General features: G+C 40.4%; 1 protein-coding gene across 1 annotated transcript in view; it reads right to left on the reverse strand.

The window, feature by feature from the left end:
• Positions 1-12,147, reverse strand: part of Ints8 (integrator complex subunit 8) — a 51,154-nt gene that overhangs the window by 1,811 nt on the left and 37,196 nt on the right. Inside the window, exons 19-26 of the mRNA XM_059253843.1 lie at positions 12,072-12,128; positions 11,915-11,976; positions 9,309-9,427; positions 7,028-7,131; positions 5,513-5,563; positions 2,838-2,911; positions 2,693-2,757; positions 2,161-2,204 (exon numbers count right to left, since the gene is read on the reverse strand). Coding sequence (XP_059109826.1) covers positions 2,161-2,204; positions 2,693-2,757; positions 2,838-2,911; positions 5,513-5,563; positions 7,028-7,131; positions 9,309-9,427; positions 11,915-11,976; positions 12,072-12,128 — 576 coding nt within the window. The remainder of the gene's footprint in view (positions 1-2,160; positions 2,205-2,692; positions 2,758-2,837; positions 2,912-5,512; positions 5,564-7,027; positions 7,132-9,308; positions 9,428-11,914; positions 11,977-12,071; positions 12,129-12,147) is intronic.

Here is a 12,147-nt window from a genome sequence, read left to right on the forward strand (position 1 = left end):
GAGGGCTTGGAGGAAAGGAAAGGGAAGGGAAAAATGCTATACTCTCAAATGTTTTATTTTTTTAATGATACAGTATAAAAATACTAAGGGAACACTAAGAATATTGCCTTCCAGCCTCAGCTAAATTAGGAATGAGAGAGAAGAAGCAAGATGGCTCATTGGTAAAAGTGCTTGCCATGTAAGCCCAAAATTGAACTCTGAACTCTCCATGTATACTGTGATGACACACACATCTACATTCACACATGATACACATGCACTAATAATAAAAAGGAAACATAATAGGGGCTGGGGAGATGGTTCAATAGGCAGTGTTTGCCATTCAAGCTTGACTTGAGTTCAGGTTCCCAGACCACCATAAAGGCCAGCCACAACAGTACACATATCTGTAATCCCAGCATGTCCCTATGGAGAGATGGCAAGTGAAGACAATTCCCAGAAGCCTTCAGACCCATTGGTCTAATGGACCCAGCAATGAACAAAAGACACTGTTCCAAAGTAGAAGGCAAGGGTCAATGCCAAGGGTTGTCCTGACCACCACATGCATCACAGCACATGTGTGCCCACACTTAAACACTACAAACACAATGTATACACATCATTAAAAGGGAAGAAAGAAATGGGAGAAAGTATGGCATTCAATCAATTGGGCTAACTTCATGTTCTTTATTTCACTATTTTAGGGTGTTAAAAGTCTGTTTCATCTAAATAGTCATATAACTTCGTCTGAGTACATCTTAAAAGGTACTAAAAGCATCTACATTAATGAGTAAAAGCAAGAAAAGATCTGCAGTAATACTGATTTACCACATGTAATGAGTGTGAAATTTTAAACATCAGGCCAGTGTGGTGATTTGAAAGAAAATGGTTCCCATAAGCTCACAGGGAGTGGCACTATCAGGTGTGGCCTTTTGGAGTGGATGTGGTATATTGGGGAAAATGTCACTGGTGGTGGGTTTTGAGGTCTCAGAAACTCAAGCCAGGCCCAGTGTGGCACTCTTCCTGCTGCTTGCAGATCCAGACGTAGAACTCTCAGCTACCTCTCCAGCACCATGTCTACCTGTATGCCACCATACTTCTCACCATAATAATAATGGACTAAACCTCTGAACTGTAAGCCAGTCCCAATTAAATGTTTCCTTTGTAAGAGCTGCTGTGGTCATGGTCTATCTTCACAGCAATAAAGCCCTAAGACAGATAGCAAGATGGTTGGGGGTTGGGGGGTAAAACAGCTTGCTGCCAAACCTGATATCCTGAGTTTCAATCTTTGACATAATCTCACATAATAGAAGGAGAGAACAGACTAATGCAAGTTGTCCTCTGACCTATAGAATACACATACAGAAACGTGAGGAAAAAAAAAAAGACAAGTCAAATTCAAATAGATTACTTATTCAGTAATTGCTGGGGACCATTCTAGTTACCTATGAACAAGCCAAGTCCTGACAGAACAGTAAATATATAGCATGTCCAATGTTGGTGAGTGTTACAGAGAAAAACTTTAGAAGGAGAATGAGAATAAGAAGAGTAACAGGGACTGGAGAGATGGCTCAGAGGTTAAGAACACTTGGATGCTCTTCCAGAGGTCCTGAGTCAATTCAGATCTGCGACATGCTTCTCGGCCTAGGCGACCTCACAACCATCTGTAATAAAAAACGAGATTCTGATTACCCTATTTGGCTGCAGGCAGAACACTGCATACATAATAAATAAATCTTTAAAAAAAAAAAGAGTAACAGGGTGGTAGGAGGCATGTTAGTCTGTAAGATGTCCAGGGAAGGCTAACCACTGAAACAGCAAAGCCAAGACCAGAAGGAACATGAATGTTCCTGGATAAGAAAATGCCAAAGGTCCCTGGAGAATTACTGTTCTTGACATATCTGAACAATTGTGGGGATATTTGTACTGATGTTAAGCAAAGGGGAAAACCAAGTCAGCAAGCCACTGTAAGGATCCTGTGAGATGAAAAACCACCTGAAGATTTAGACCAGATATATACAATGCTCTATCTAATATTTTAAAGTCAATAAACATTACAAGTAAATAATGATAACTAAATTCTGGCAGTAAATGGGCAAACACAATCTTTGCTCAATGGCACAAATCTAAATTGTTTAGTATTCGGAAAACATCACTGAAGAAAGGTGTAGGGCAACTTACAGCAATCTGTCTTTTATCTGTTTCTCCTCTTTTATGATGAAGATCTAAATGTGTCAGTTAAGAAAAACAAAACTGGTATTATATCTTGATGGGATCTCAACTCTTTGAGGCTGGGGAGGTGGTTCAGCATGTAAAGGAGCTTGCTGCCAAATCTTATGACCGGAGCTCAACCGTCAAGACCCATATGGCAGAAGAAAATGGACTTCAAGGTTGTCCTCAGTATGTGTGATATTCACACACTGTGGAATATGTACACACACACAATCATATATGTAATATATTTTTAAAATTCCAAACTCCTTCTACTTTAGCTTGGAAAATATGTTCCACAATTTTTTATTTAATTTTTTTTTTTTTTTTTTTTGAGACAGGGTCTCCTTGTGTAGCCCCAGCTGTCCTGGAACTCACAGAGATCCGCCTGCCTCTGCCCCCTAAGTGCGGGATTAGAGGCATGCGCCACCACCGCCTCTAGAAATACTTTAAATTACAGACATGAACTGCTGTGCCGTCACAAGCACTGATGGAAGGATACAAGTCAAGTACTCCAAGATAGTGACATCCCAAATGTAGTCATAGTAGGAGTCCATAGCATCATGGCTGCAAAACAGAATCTCGTTACTAATGCAAAAAAGCTTCAGCTTCATGTTTAAAAAAAAAAACAAAAAAACAACTCATACCTGTTTTGTTCCTGCAATGACTTGAAGGCTGTCTTGTAGTCAATTTCTCTGAGGAACTGACATAAAATTGCCACCTATATAAACAAATATTTGAAAAAGGTAACATAAGCCTGGTTTGAGAGTAATTTTTATTTTTATTTTTTTTCAATTTATCTTATTCTATGTCGGTGAGTAGAGCACCACATGTGTGCCTGGGGCCTGCAGAGACCAGAAGACGGCATAGGATCCCCCAGAACTGCCAGGCGGTGGTGGAGCACACCTCTAATCCCAGCACTTGGGTGGCAGAGGTAGGTGAATCTCTTGAGGCCAGCCTGGTTTACAAAGAGAGTTCCAGGACAGCCAGGGCTGTTTATTATACAGAAAAACACTGTCTTGAAGAAAGAAAAAAAGATACCCCAGAACTGGAGTTACAGATGGCTATGAACTGACATGTGGGGGCTGGGAACTGAACCCAGATCCTCTGGAAGAGAAGCCACTGTTCCTAAACACCAAGTCAATTCTCCAGCCTCACAAATATATTCTTTTTTTTTCCCCCCCGAGACAGGGGTTCTCTGTGTAGCTTTGCACCTTTCCTGGAACTCACTTGGTAGTCCAGGCTGGCCTGAACTCACAGAGATCCGCCTGGCTCTGCCTCCCGAGTGCTGGGATTAAAGGCGTGCGCCACCACCGCCCGGCAGAAATATATTCTTTAGGAAAATTTCAAATCATGCTAGATAAAGTCATCTCATATTTATGGATCCCATTTAATTTTTGTTTCAAAAACCTTTATCCAAGATTTTTGTGTCTATGTGAACCACAAAATAGTTCATCAGTGACCTAAATCAGTTTTAGATATTTCTTCATTTGAATGGGAACCCAAAGGTGGAAACTGCCAAGCAAATACCCTAGCATTCAAAGACATAGAAACATTGTACCCTTAAAAACTGGCAGATATAGAAGGTCATTTTTAAAATACATAGGCCACACAGAAAGCATTGAATTCAATCAGGCAGATAGGTCTGAATGCTTATCTTGGAGGGAACTGGAAGTGTTGTGAGGATCAGGGTTAATCTTCAGTATTAGAAAAAGCAAAGATTAAAAATAAAAATTGAGGGATTAGAGAGATGGTAAAGAGGTTAAGAACACTGGCTGCTATTCCAGAGGTCCTGAGTTCAATTCCCAGCAACCACATGGTGGCTCACAACCACCTCTAATGAGATCTGGTGCCCTCTTCTGGTGTGTTTAAGTATACATGCAGGCAGAACACTGTACACATAAATAAACCTGTTTTTTAAAAAAAATTGAGCCGGGCGGTGGTGGCGCACGCCTTTAATCCCAGCACTCAGGAGGCAGAGCCAGGCAGATCTCTGTGAGTTCGAGGCCAGCCTGGGCTACCAAGTGAGTTCCAGGAGAGGCGCAAAGCTACACAGAGAAACCCTGTCTAGAAAAAAAAAAAAAAAAAAAAAATTGAAAGCTGGGCCTGGTAGCCCACGCCTTTAGTCCCAGCAACTCAGGATACAGAGGCAGACACATGTCTGTGAGTTCAAGACCAGCCTAGTCATCATAGTTGAGTTCCAGAACAGCCAAAGCTACAGAGACCTTGTCTTGAATGAAATAAAAAATTTTTAATTAAAAAAAAAAAAAAGAATATTTGCATTAGTTCATATGCCATAAAAATTATGTTTTTCAAAAACTAAAACACAGGACAGCCAGAGATACATAGAGAAACCTTATCTCAAAAAACAATCAAATAAACAAAAACAAAACAAACAAAAGGCCAGTGGAGGTAGTGAATGCCTTTCATTCCAGCACTCAGGAGGCAGAGGATGGTAGATCTCTGAGTTTGAGGCTAGCCTGGTCTACAAAGTGAGTTCTAGGACAGCCAGGACTACACAGAGAAACCCTGTCTGGAAAACAAACAAACAAAAACCCCACAGATGTCTTAGTGTCATTACAGAATTGTGTAACAATCCCCATTAGTTCTAAAGCCCATTCATTATCCTCCTTGAAAGAGATCCAATGTCCAGTCCCCATTTTCTCTCCATCAAGCCTCTGATGAGCTTAAACCATGCTTTGTCTCTATAGACTTGCCCATTTTGAGCATTTCTTACAAATAGAATCATATATAGCCCTGTCTTTCACTTAGCAGTTTTTCAGTTAACCCATGTTTTAGTGCATCTGTAATTCATTCCTTTATACAGTTGCAGGATTTTGAGATATAGACACATCATACTTTACTTAACCAACGGACACTGGGATTTTTTTCCTTATTATTTGGCTCTGGTGAACGTTGCCTCTATGAACAAGCAAGGACAACCTTTTCTAATTCTCTTGGGTATTTAATTAGAAGTGGAACTGCCAAACAGTTTGCCAAAGCTGCACCTTTTCAAGTTCCTAGTAGCATGAGGGTTCCAGTTTTTCCACAACCCTGGCTGATTTGCATTTCCCCAATGACTAGTATACATATCTTATCACAAATATAAGAAAGTATAACGTGCTTCTTTTCTAGTTAAGTGTAATGGTCAATGTTTACTAATTCCTACCTACATCTAGTTTAGTTCTATAAATTACTAAGAAATTTAAAGAATATGCTAAGCTACTAACACCTTTCTGATACAAAATAAAAGCTACTTCCCACCACACAATTACATATAAACGCATGACTATAAGCCAATACTACGGTATCAAAAACTAACCTGTGTGTGACAATTCAGCAAAGAGCAGCACTTAATCATTCGTTTTATCACCTACAAAAGACAATGATTATTTTCAAAAATTAGCTAGCACTGACTAATAAATTAATCACTCTGGTACAAGATGTCAGTAACTATGTGGGAATTCAGAGCTTCCCATTCACTTTTGCTAGTTTAAAATGCTATAAAGAAATAATCTACTAAAAATCTTTAAATCTTACTTTTAAAATTTGTTAAATACTGAAAATTCTCATTTGTTATGTTATACTAGTGGTCTAAATCAGACTTAATAGCAACATAATTAAAAGAGCAAAACAGAATTTAGTTTGAGGTAGAGATGGGGGGAAAGTATGTCAAAGGTATGAGCAAGCAAGATGAATACATCTAGAGAGTTAATGGCCAGCATTGAGGAAGAGTTAATTTGTCTTGAAAGGCTAGAGATAAAGCTCTTGAGTAGCACACACCAAGTCCTAGGTGAGACCCCAACACTATAAAAATCATAACGGAAGTGCAATGTGCACTAACAAAATCTAGAAAGAGTGCACGGACCAGGCAGAGTGGTGCACACCTTCAATGCAGCACTAAGGTGGTAGAGGCAGGAAGATCTCTGAGTTCAGGGCCTGCCTGGTCAACACAGTGAATTTCAGGCAAGCCAGGGCTACAGAGAGACCCTGTCTCAAAAACAAACAGGAACAACAACAAAAAGTGGATTTTAGAGTTTTTTGTTTGCTTTTTAGATCCATCAATCACATCCCAGGCTGGCCTCATACTTGTAGTGATGCTTCAGCCTTCCAAGTGCTGGGATCATTAATATGTACCACAACAACTGATTCCTGACTTCAGGAATTCCTATCACAAAAGGGTAACTATGGAAGGCAATGTACATTTACTGTAATACCACTTTTTAGGTGTATCACAACATGCTTTATGTCATAAACACACATAAGGAAGGGGGGTAGGCAATAGAATCTGTATGATGTGAGAGCTAAGTGGGTATTCTAACAAGATTAGTTGGGGAAAAGAACAGAGCATGGTGCTCAGGACTGGGGCTTAGTGAACTCAAATGGCTAAGTGTTTGGTGTTTTGGAGGGCTTTGTGGAAGGGTAGGTCATTTTGTTAGGAGAGGACCCAGTACAGTAAGACACTGAAATCAGTTTTGAACGGGCTGAGTCAGGAGTTTGGGGGTGTGAGTGAGGGTATCAAAGCAGCAAAAAGCATTGTACATACTAGCCCTGAAAATGAGATGCAAGCTGGGCATGATAGCACATGCCTGTGAATCCTACAAGTGGGGAGGCTGAAGAAGGTGAATCACTACAAGTTCAAGACTAATACGGGCTACATATCAAGTCCATCTCCAAAAGGCCAAAAACCAACAAATGGAGAGCAATATGGTCTAAAGCCATCAACTTGAGAGTTATCATCACACACACAGCAATAGCTAAGTTCCACCCTAAGGAGGCTCATGAAGAAAAAAACTGAAGGTAGGCAAGCAGCAAGCAAGCCCACAGGACAACTTACTTGATCTGTATACACATCAGGGGGCACAGCCTTATTAAAGAAGTCAGAGCAGACAGCCCCAGCCTGGAGGTAATAGTGAAGAGCTGCTGAATGCTGATTTGTTGCTAGAAAGGAAGACAGGAGTGAAGAGTTACTTGCTGTTAAAATACAAGAGTTGAAACAGATTCAAACAATAAGTTAAAGATAAAATTCTGGGCCAGCAAGATGGCTCAGCAGGTAAAGGTGCTGCCACCAGGCCTGACCACCTGAGTTTGATCCTTGGGACCCACATGGTAGAAAGGGAAAAGTGACTTCCACAAGTTGTCATCTGAACTTCACATGTATGCCATGTGCACACACACACATATTATTTTTAAAAAGGGCAGAACTTGGTATTTGGCTAAGCAGTGATAATACATTTTATTCAGGATAACATTGTGAAAAATTCTTTACCTCCTAAAACTGATTACCAAAATCTAGATCAGATTTCTCATTAAATTTATAGTATAGGAGATATATATATATATATATATCTCCTATACTAAACACACACACACGTTTATTTGTTTGTTTTGTTTTGCTTTGTTATGTTTTTCAAGACACGGTTTCTGTGTAACCCTGGCTGTCCTGGAACTCTCTCTGTAGACCAGGCTGGATGTGAACTCAGAGATCCACCTGCCTCTGCCTCCTCAGTGCTGGAATTAAAGGTGCATGCCACCACCACCCAGTGACTGCAGGATTTATTATAATGGAGATTTTTATTTCCCATATATCCAGACTAGAAATATTTCCTAATTTTTGAAGGTACTTTAGAATCTACATATCCAGTGTGCAATTAGACAATTAAGATTTGGCAATGCATTCTTTTGAAAGCTAGGGTGAAAAATAACTGTTAAAAACAAGCAATTAGCTGACTGTGGTGGTACACACCTGTAATCCTAGTACTTGAGAAGTAGAGACATCATGATGGGAATTTAAGGCCATCCTCAGCTAAGTCATGAATACCAGGCCAAAATGGGCTATGATAGACCCTATCTCAACCCTTACAACACCCCCTAAAAATAAATTATTGAATACATGTAGCTGAGGCTTTCCTGTGTCCCACCTGGCCCATGGTCAGGACAAATCTCTCTCACCCACCAGTCCTGCAGCCGCTTGAACCCAAGTAAACACACAGAGACTTATATTACTTATAAACTGTATGGCTGTGGCAGGCTTCTTGCTATCCAGTTCTTATATCTTAAATTAACCCATTTCTATTAATCTATAAGTTGCCACATGGCTTGTGGCTTACCGGTACTTTACACTTTACTTCTCATGGTGGCGGTGGCTGGCATTGTCTCCTGACTCAGCCTTCCACTTCCCAGAATTCTTCTCTCTGCTTATCCCGCCTATATATACTATACTTCCTGCCTGGCTACTGGCCAATCAGCATTTCATTTATCAATCAATCAGAGCAATACATTCACTGCATACAGAAAGACATCCCCAGCAGATACATGAAAGTTCATTTTATTATCTCTGTACCTTTAAATTTTGAAATTCATGTTTTAAAAACATTGATCCCAAAAATGATACCAGTCAGGAATTTTATCTGTATAGTAAGATGAATTTTGGAAATTCCATATTACCTTGGAAATCCTATGACATAGAATTATTTATGGCCCCCATAGACATTAATTTCCAAGAATACAGATTTTAGAATTACCTATGTAACTCTGTGTGTGTGTGTGCACAAATGCTCCCCAGTTGGGGACAGGGTCTGAGCATGTAGCCTTGGCTGGCCTGGATATTCCTCCTATGAATCTTGAACTTGTACCAATCTCCCTATGTCAGTCTTCCAAGTGCTGAGGTTACAAGGACGAGGAACCGCACTTAGTTAGAATTTTTTTAATATTTTTATTTTATAATTAATTTAATTTTACATACCAGCCACGGATTCCCCTGTCCTCCCCCCGCCCCGTTAGAATTTTTACATTTATTTATGTCACTTATTTATTTGTGTATGTGCATACCCTTGCACATATGAAGGTCAAAGGCCAACTTTGCAGAGCTGGTTCTCTACGTCCACCGCGTGGGGTCCTGGATACTGAAATCGGGACAGCAGGCTTGGTGGCAAGTACCTTTACCTACTATGCCATCTCATCAGGCCCAGGCTAGAATTTTTAAGCTGGAATTTTACAAACAAGCCTCACTCATATGACCAGATCTAGAGAGATCTAGAGAGATGGTTCAATGGTTAAGAAAGAGTACATACTGCTCTTCCACAAATAAAACATAAAGCAGTAAATATCTCACTTACCAAAATAAATATCTGCTTGAATAATTAACCAAGCATGGTTGTTTGGATTTATAGTGAGTGTATATCGAACTAGCTCTTTCACTGTGATTGCTACAGCTTCAAAATCCACAGACTGGAGGCTGGAGGAAAATATTATACATTATTCTCTATTTTCAAAGTCTGTTTCAAATTCTATACATGCATTTATTAAAAAACAAAAGACACAGCCAAAATCTCAGTAGCCACATTATAATACAACCTTTACCTCTGTTTAGCATTACTTAGAGCAACAACAAAATTCTGTTTTCTAGAAGCCACAAAAAACCAAAGGCTCAAATACTAACAAATACTGCTATGTGACCTTTAATCTACCCAGAACTTCCCACAAGAGTGTGCTCCTGATCCAATGTTTCACTGGCCCTAATGAGGTTACAGGGTAGGGGTGGCACATACGCCATTTCAGGGCGGCAACATAGTCAAGAAAACAGCAGGGACAAGTCCACGTGCTCTGGCCTGAGTAAAGCCAGGCCAGCACCCAAGAAAACTGCCGACTGCTCCTCTTTCCTAGAAACCAAAAGCATAGTGAGAGGAACCCAGATCTCGGATTCAGAAGCTCATGAGGCTCATGTGTCAAGGCCACTTACAAGGGAGCATGACAAAGCACTTCTGTTGGCCTAAGGGGTTAGACTTTCTCATGACCCACAACTGTACCCTGTACAATGAGGAAGAAAGTGCAGTATTGTTAGCAAACGACCAGTTCTAAAGGAGTTAAACTGGCTTCTGTTGTTTTACTGAATCTATAAAATGTGACCAGGTCTGAGAGTCCTGTCTATGTGTAACCAGTATTAAATAGTAACACTTAATCCAGGGCCCGCCACACTGTTCTTGGAGTGCCATCTTAGGAATCCATAAGGACTCGGTCAGGTGAGATATGGTCAAACCTTTTGTTTTTTCAGAATCAATTTACATTAAAGTATTAGCATCATAAAAGACAGCAATTAAGCCTGCACCAACTTATTAACTCTCACATGTCAAGGGTATATACTATTTTTATACCCGTTTTAGAGATGAAGAATTTAGCATAAAAGCAAGTTCCTTGAGGTCACATACCTAGTGCACGAAGAGCATGCTTCAGGGCTCCAATATAAGCCCCGTCTGCTTCTTATGAACACAGACTGGAAATCAACTGTGACAGTCTGAACTTAAGCCAAAGTGACAGAGGTAACAAATTCAATCACCGAAGCCACCAGTCAGAAAGACAAAACTAGAGGCAGGGAATGGAGTTCAGTTGCAGGATGCCTGCCTAGCACTGGTTCTGAGTTCAATTCCCAGTACCATTCAAAACAAAGAAGCAGGACACAAAACTTCTGATTCTTGGAATGCTTATCGCATAGCAAACTGTGTATAAAATCAGAAACATACACAGTCCAATCTGCAGCCTGGGTGCCGGGGTGCACATGCACATGGTGCGAGCGCACGTGGACAGTTAAGCACACTGCTCCTTTGGAGGCCAGCAGTGGACACATGTCACAGAGCCTCTCTAACTTTCCAGTCTGCTGTATGTGACACAACTGCTCTCCTCTCTCCCTCCCTCTCTTGTTTTTTTTTTTCTTTTTTTGGGGGGGAGCGACAGAGGACCTCATTATGTAGCCCAAGTTGGCCTCAAGCTTGATGGTCCTCCTGCCTCAGTTATAGGCATGCACCACTGTCGAGACATGGAGTCATTTGAGGAGATTTCTGATTCTGAGTGCTTGTAAGAAACCAAGACAAGTCTGTGACCCCAGTTTCTTCAAAAACATAAAAATGCTTTTGGATTATTCATTACAACAGGCCATTGTTCATATGGCTTTATGGAAAAGCATGCTTTTGCCACTCACTTACGACCTGCCTGCCACAGACAGCTTAACCCTTGTGACTGGACACTTTACTGTGACTCTTCGCATCCCTCACAGGACAAACTGTCTGGTGCTCTGAAAGAGTTGACTATTGCATGGACTTTAGTCCCCCTCACTTATCAGCTCCACCCTCCCAGGTCCCAGCCTCTAGACCGGGAATCAGACCACCAGAACTGCTGCTTCCAATCGCTGAGAGATGGAAAAAAATTATTTTTATTCACTGTACTCTTTCTACCTATTAAACTTTTTCTTCTTCAAAGATGTCACTAAGATTGAAAATATAAGGTTGGGAACCTGTCTTTCAAGCACATAGTAAGCTTAGGAGGGATGGCAGAAATTTGAAAAAGAAACTTTGGGCCATAACACTGGCATGATGCTACTCCTGTAACCCTAGTAACTGGGGAGACTGAGCCAGAAGACCGAAAGTTCCAGACCGGCCTAGACTACAAAAAGAAACCCATGTAAAGGAAGGCAGGTGAATGGATGAACTGCTCCTATGACAGCTAAAAAGGGCTGGGAGACCCATAAAACCACAGGATTAGAACAGAGCTACTGCGAATTATAAAACAAATCCCTTTTATAATTGTTAGGACGGTAACAACGGCAGCAGAAAACCACACAGATGTCTGTAGAGTCGAACCTACTTGTAGCCTTTAATTACTTCAGGGTATCTATACCAAACAAGATGATTTCTAAATACACAATTTATTCTAAGTATATACTACTACTTACTTAGGAATGGAAGATGGCCAAATAGAAATGTGTTCAGCTGTGATATCATTCACAATGTCCTCCTTTTAGAAAGAAAAATGTGTTTTTTATTTTTAATCAGCATGATTTTTAACAATTTATTTCAAATAATTTTGTAATGAAATTACAAGATACTGACCCGAACATTGTGAAGCTTCACAAAGAGTGATACAATAATAGTCAGAACCAGTGGTTCCTATGAGAAAGAAAACACA

This window comes from Peromyscus eremicus, chromosome 2 (assembly GCF_949786415.1).
Source record: "Peromyscus eremicus chromosome 2, PerEre_H2_v1, whole genome shotgun sequence".
Taxonomy (NCBI): domain Eukaryota; kingdom Metazoa; phylum Chordata; class Mammalia; order Rodentia; family Cricetidae; genus Peromyscus; species Peromyscus eremicus.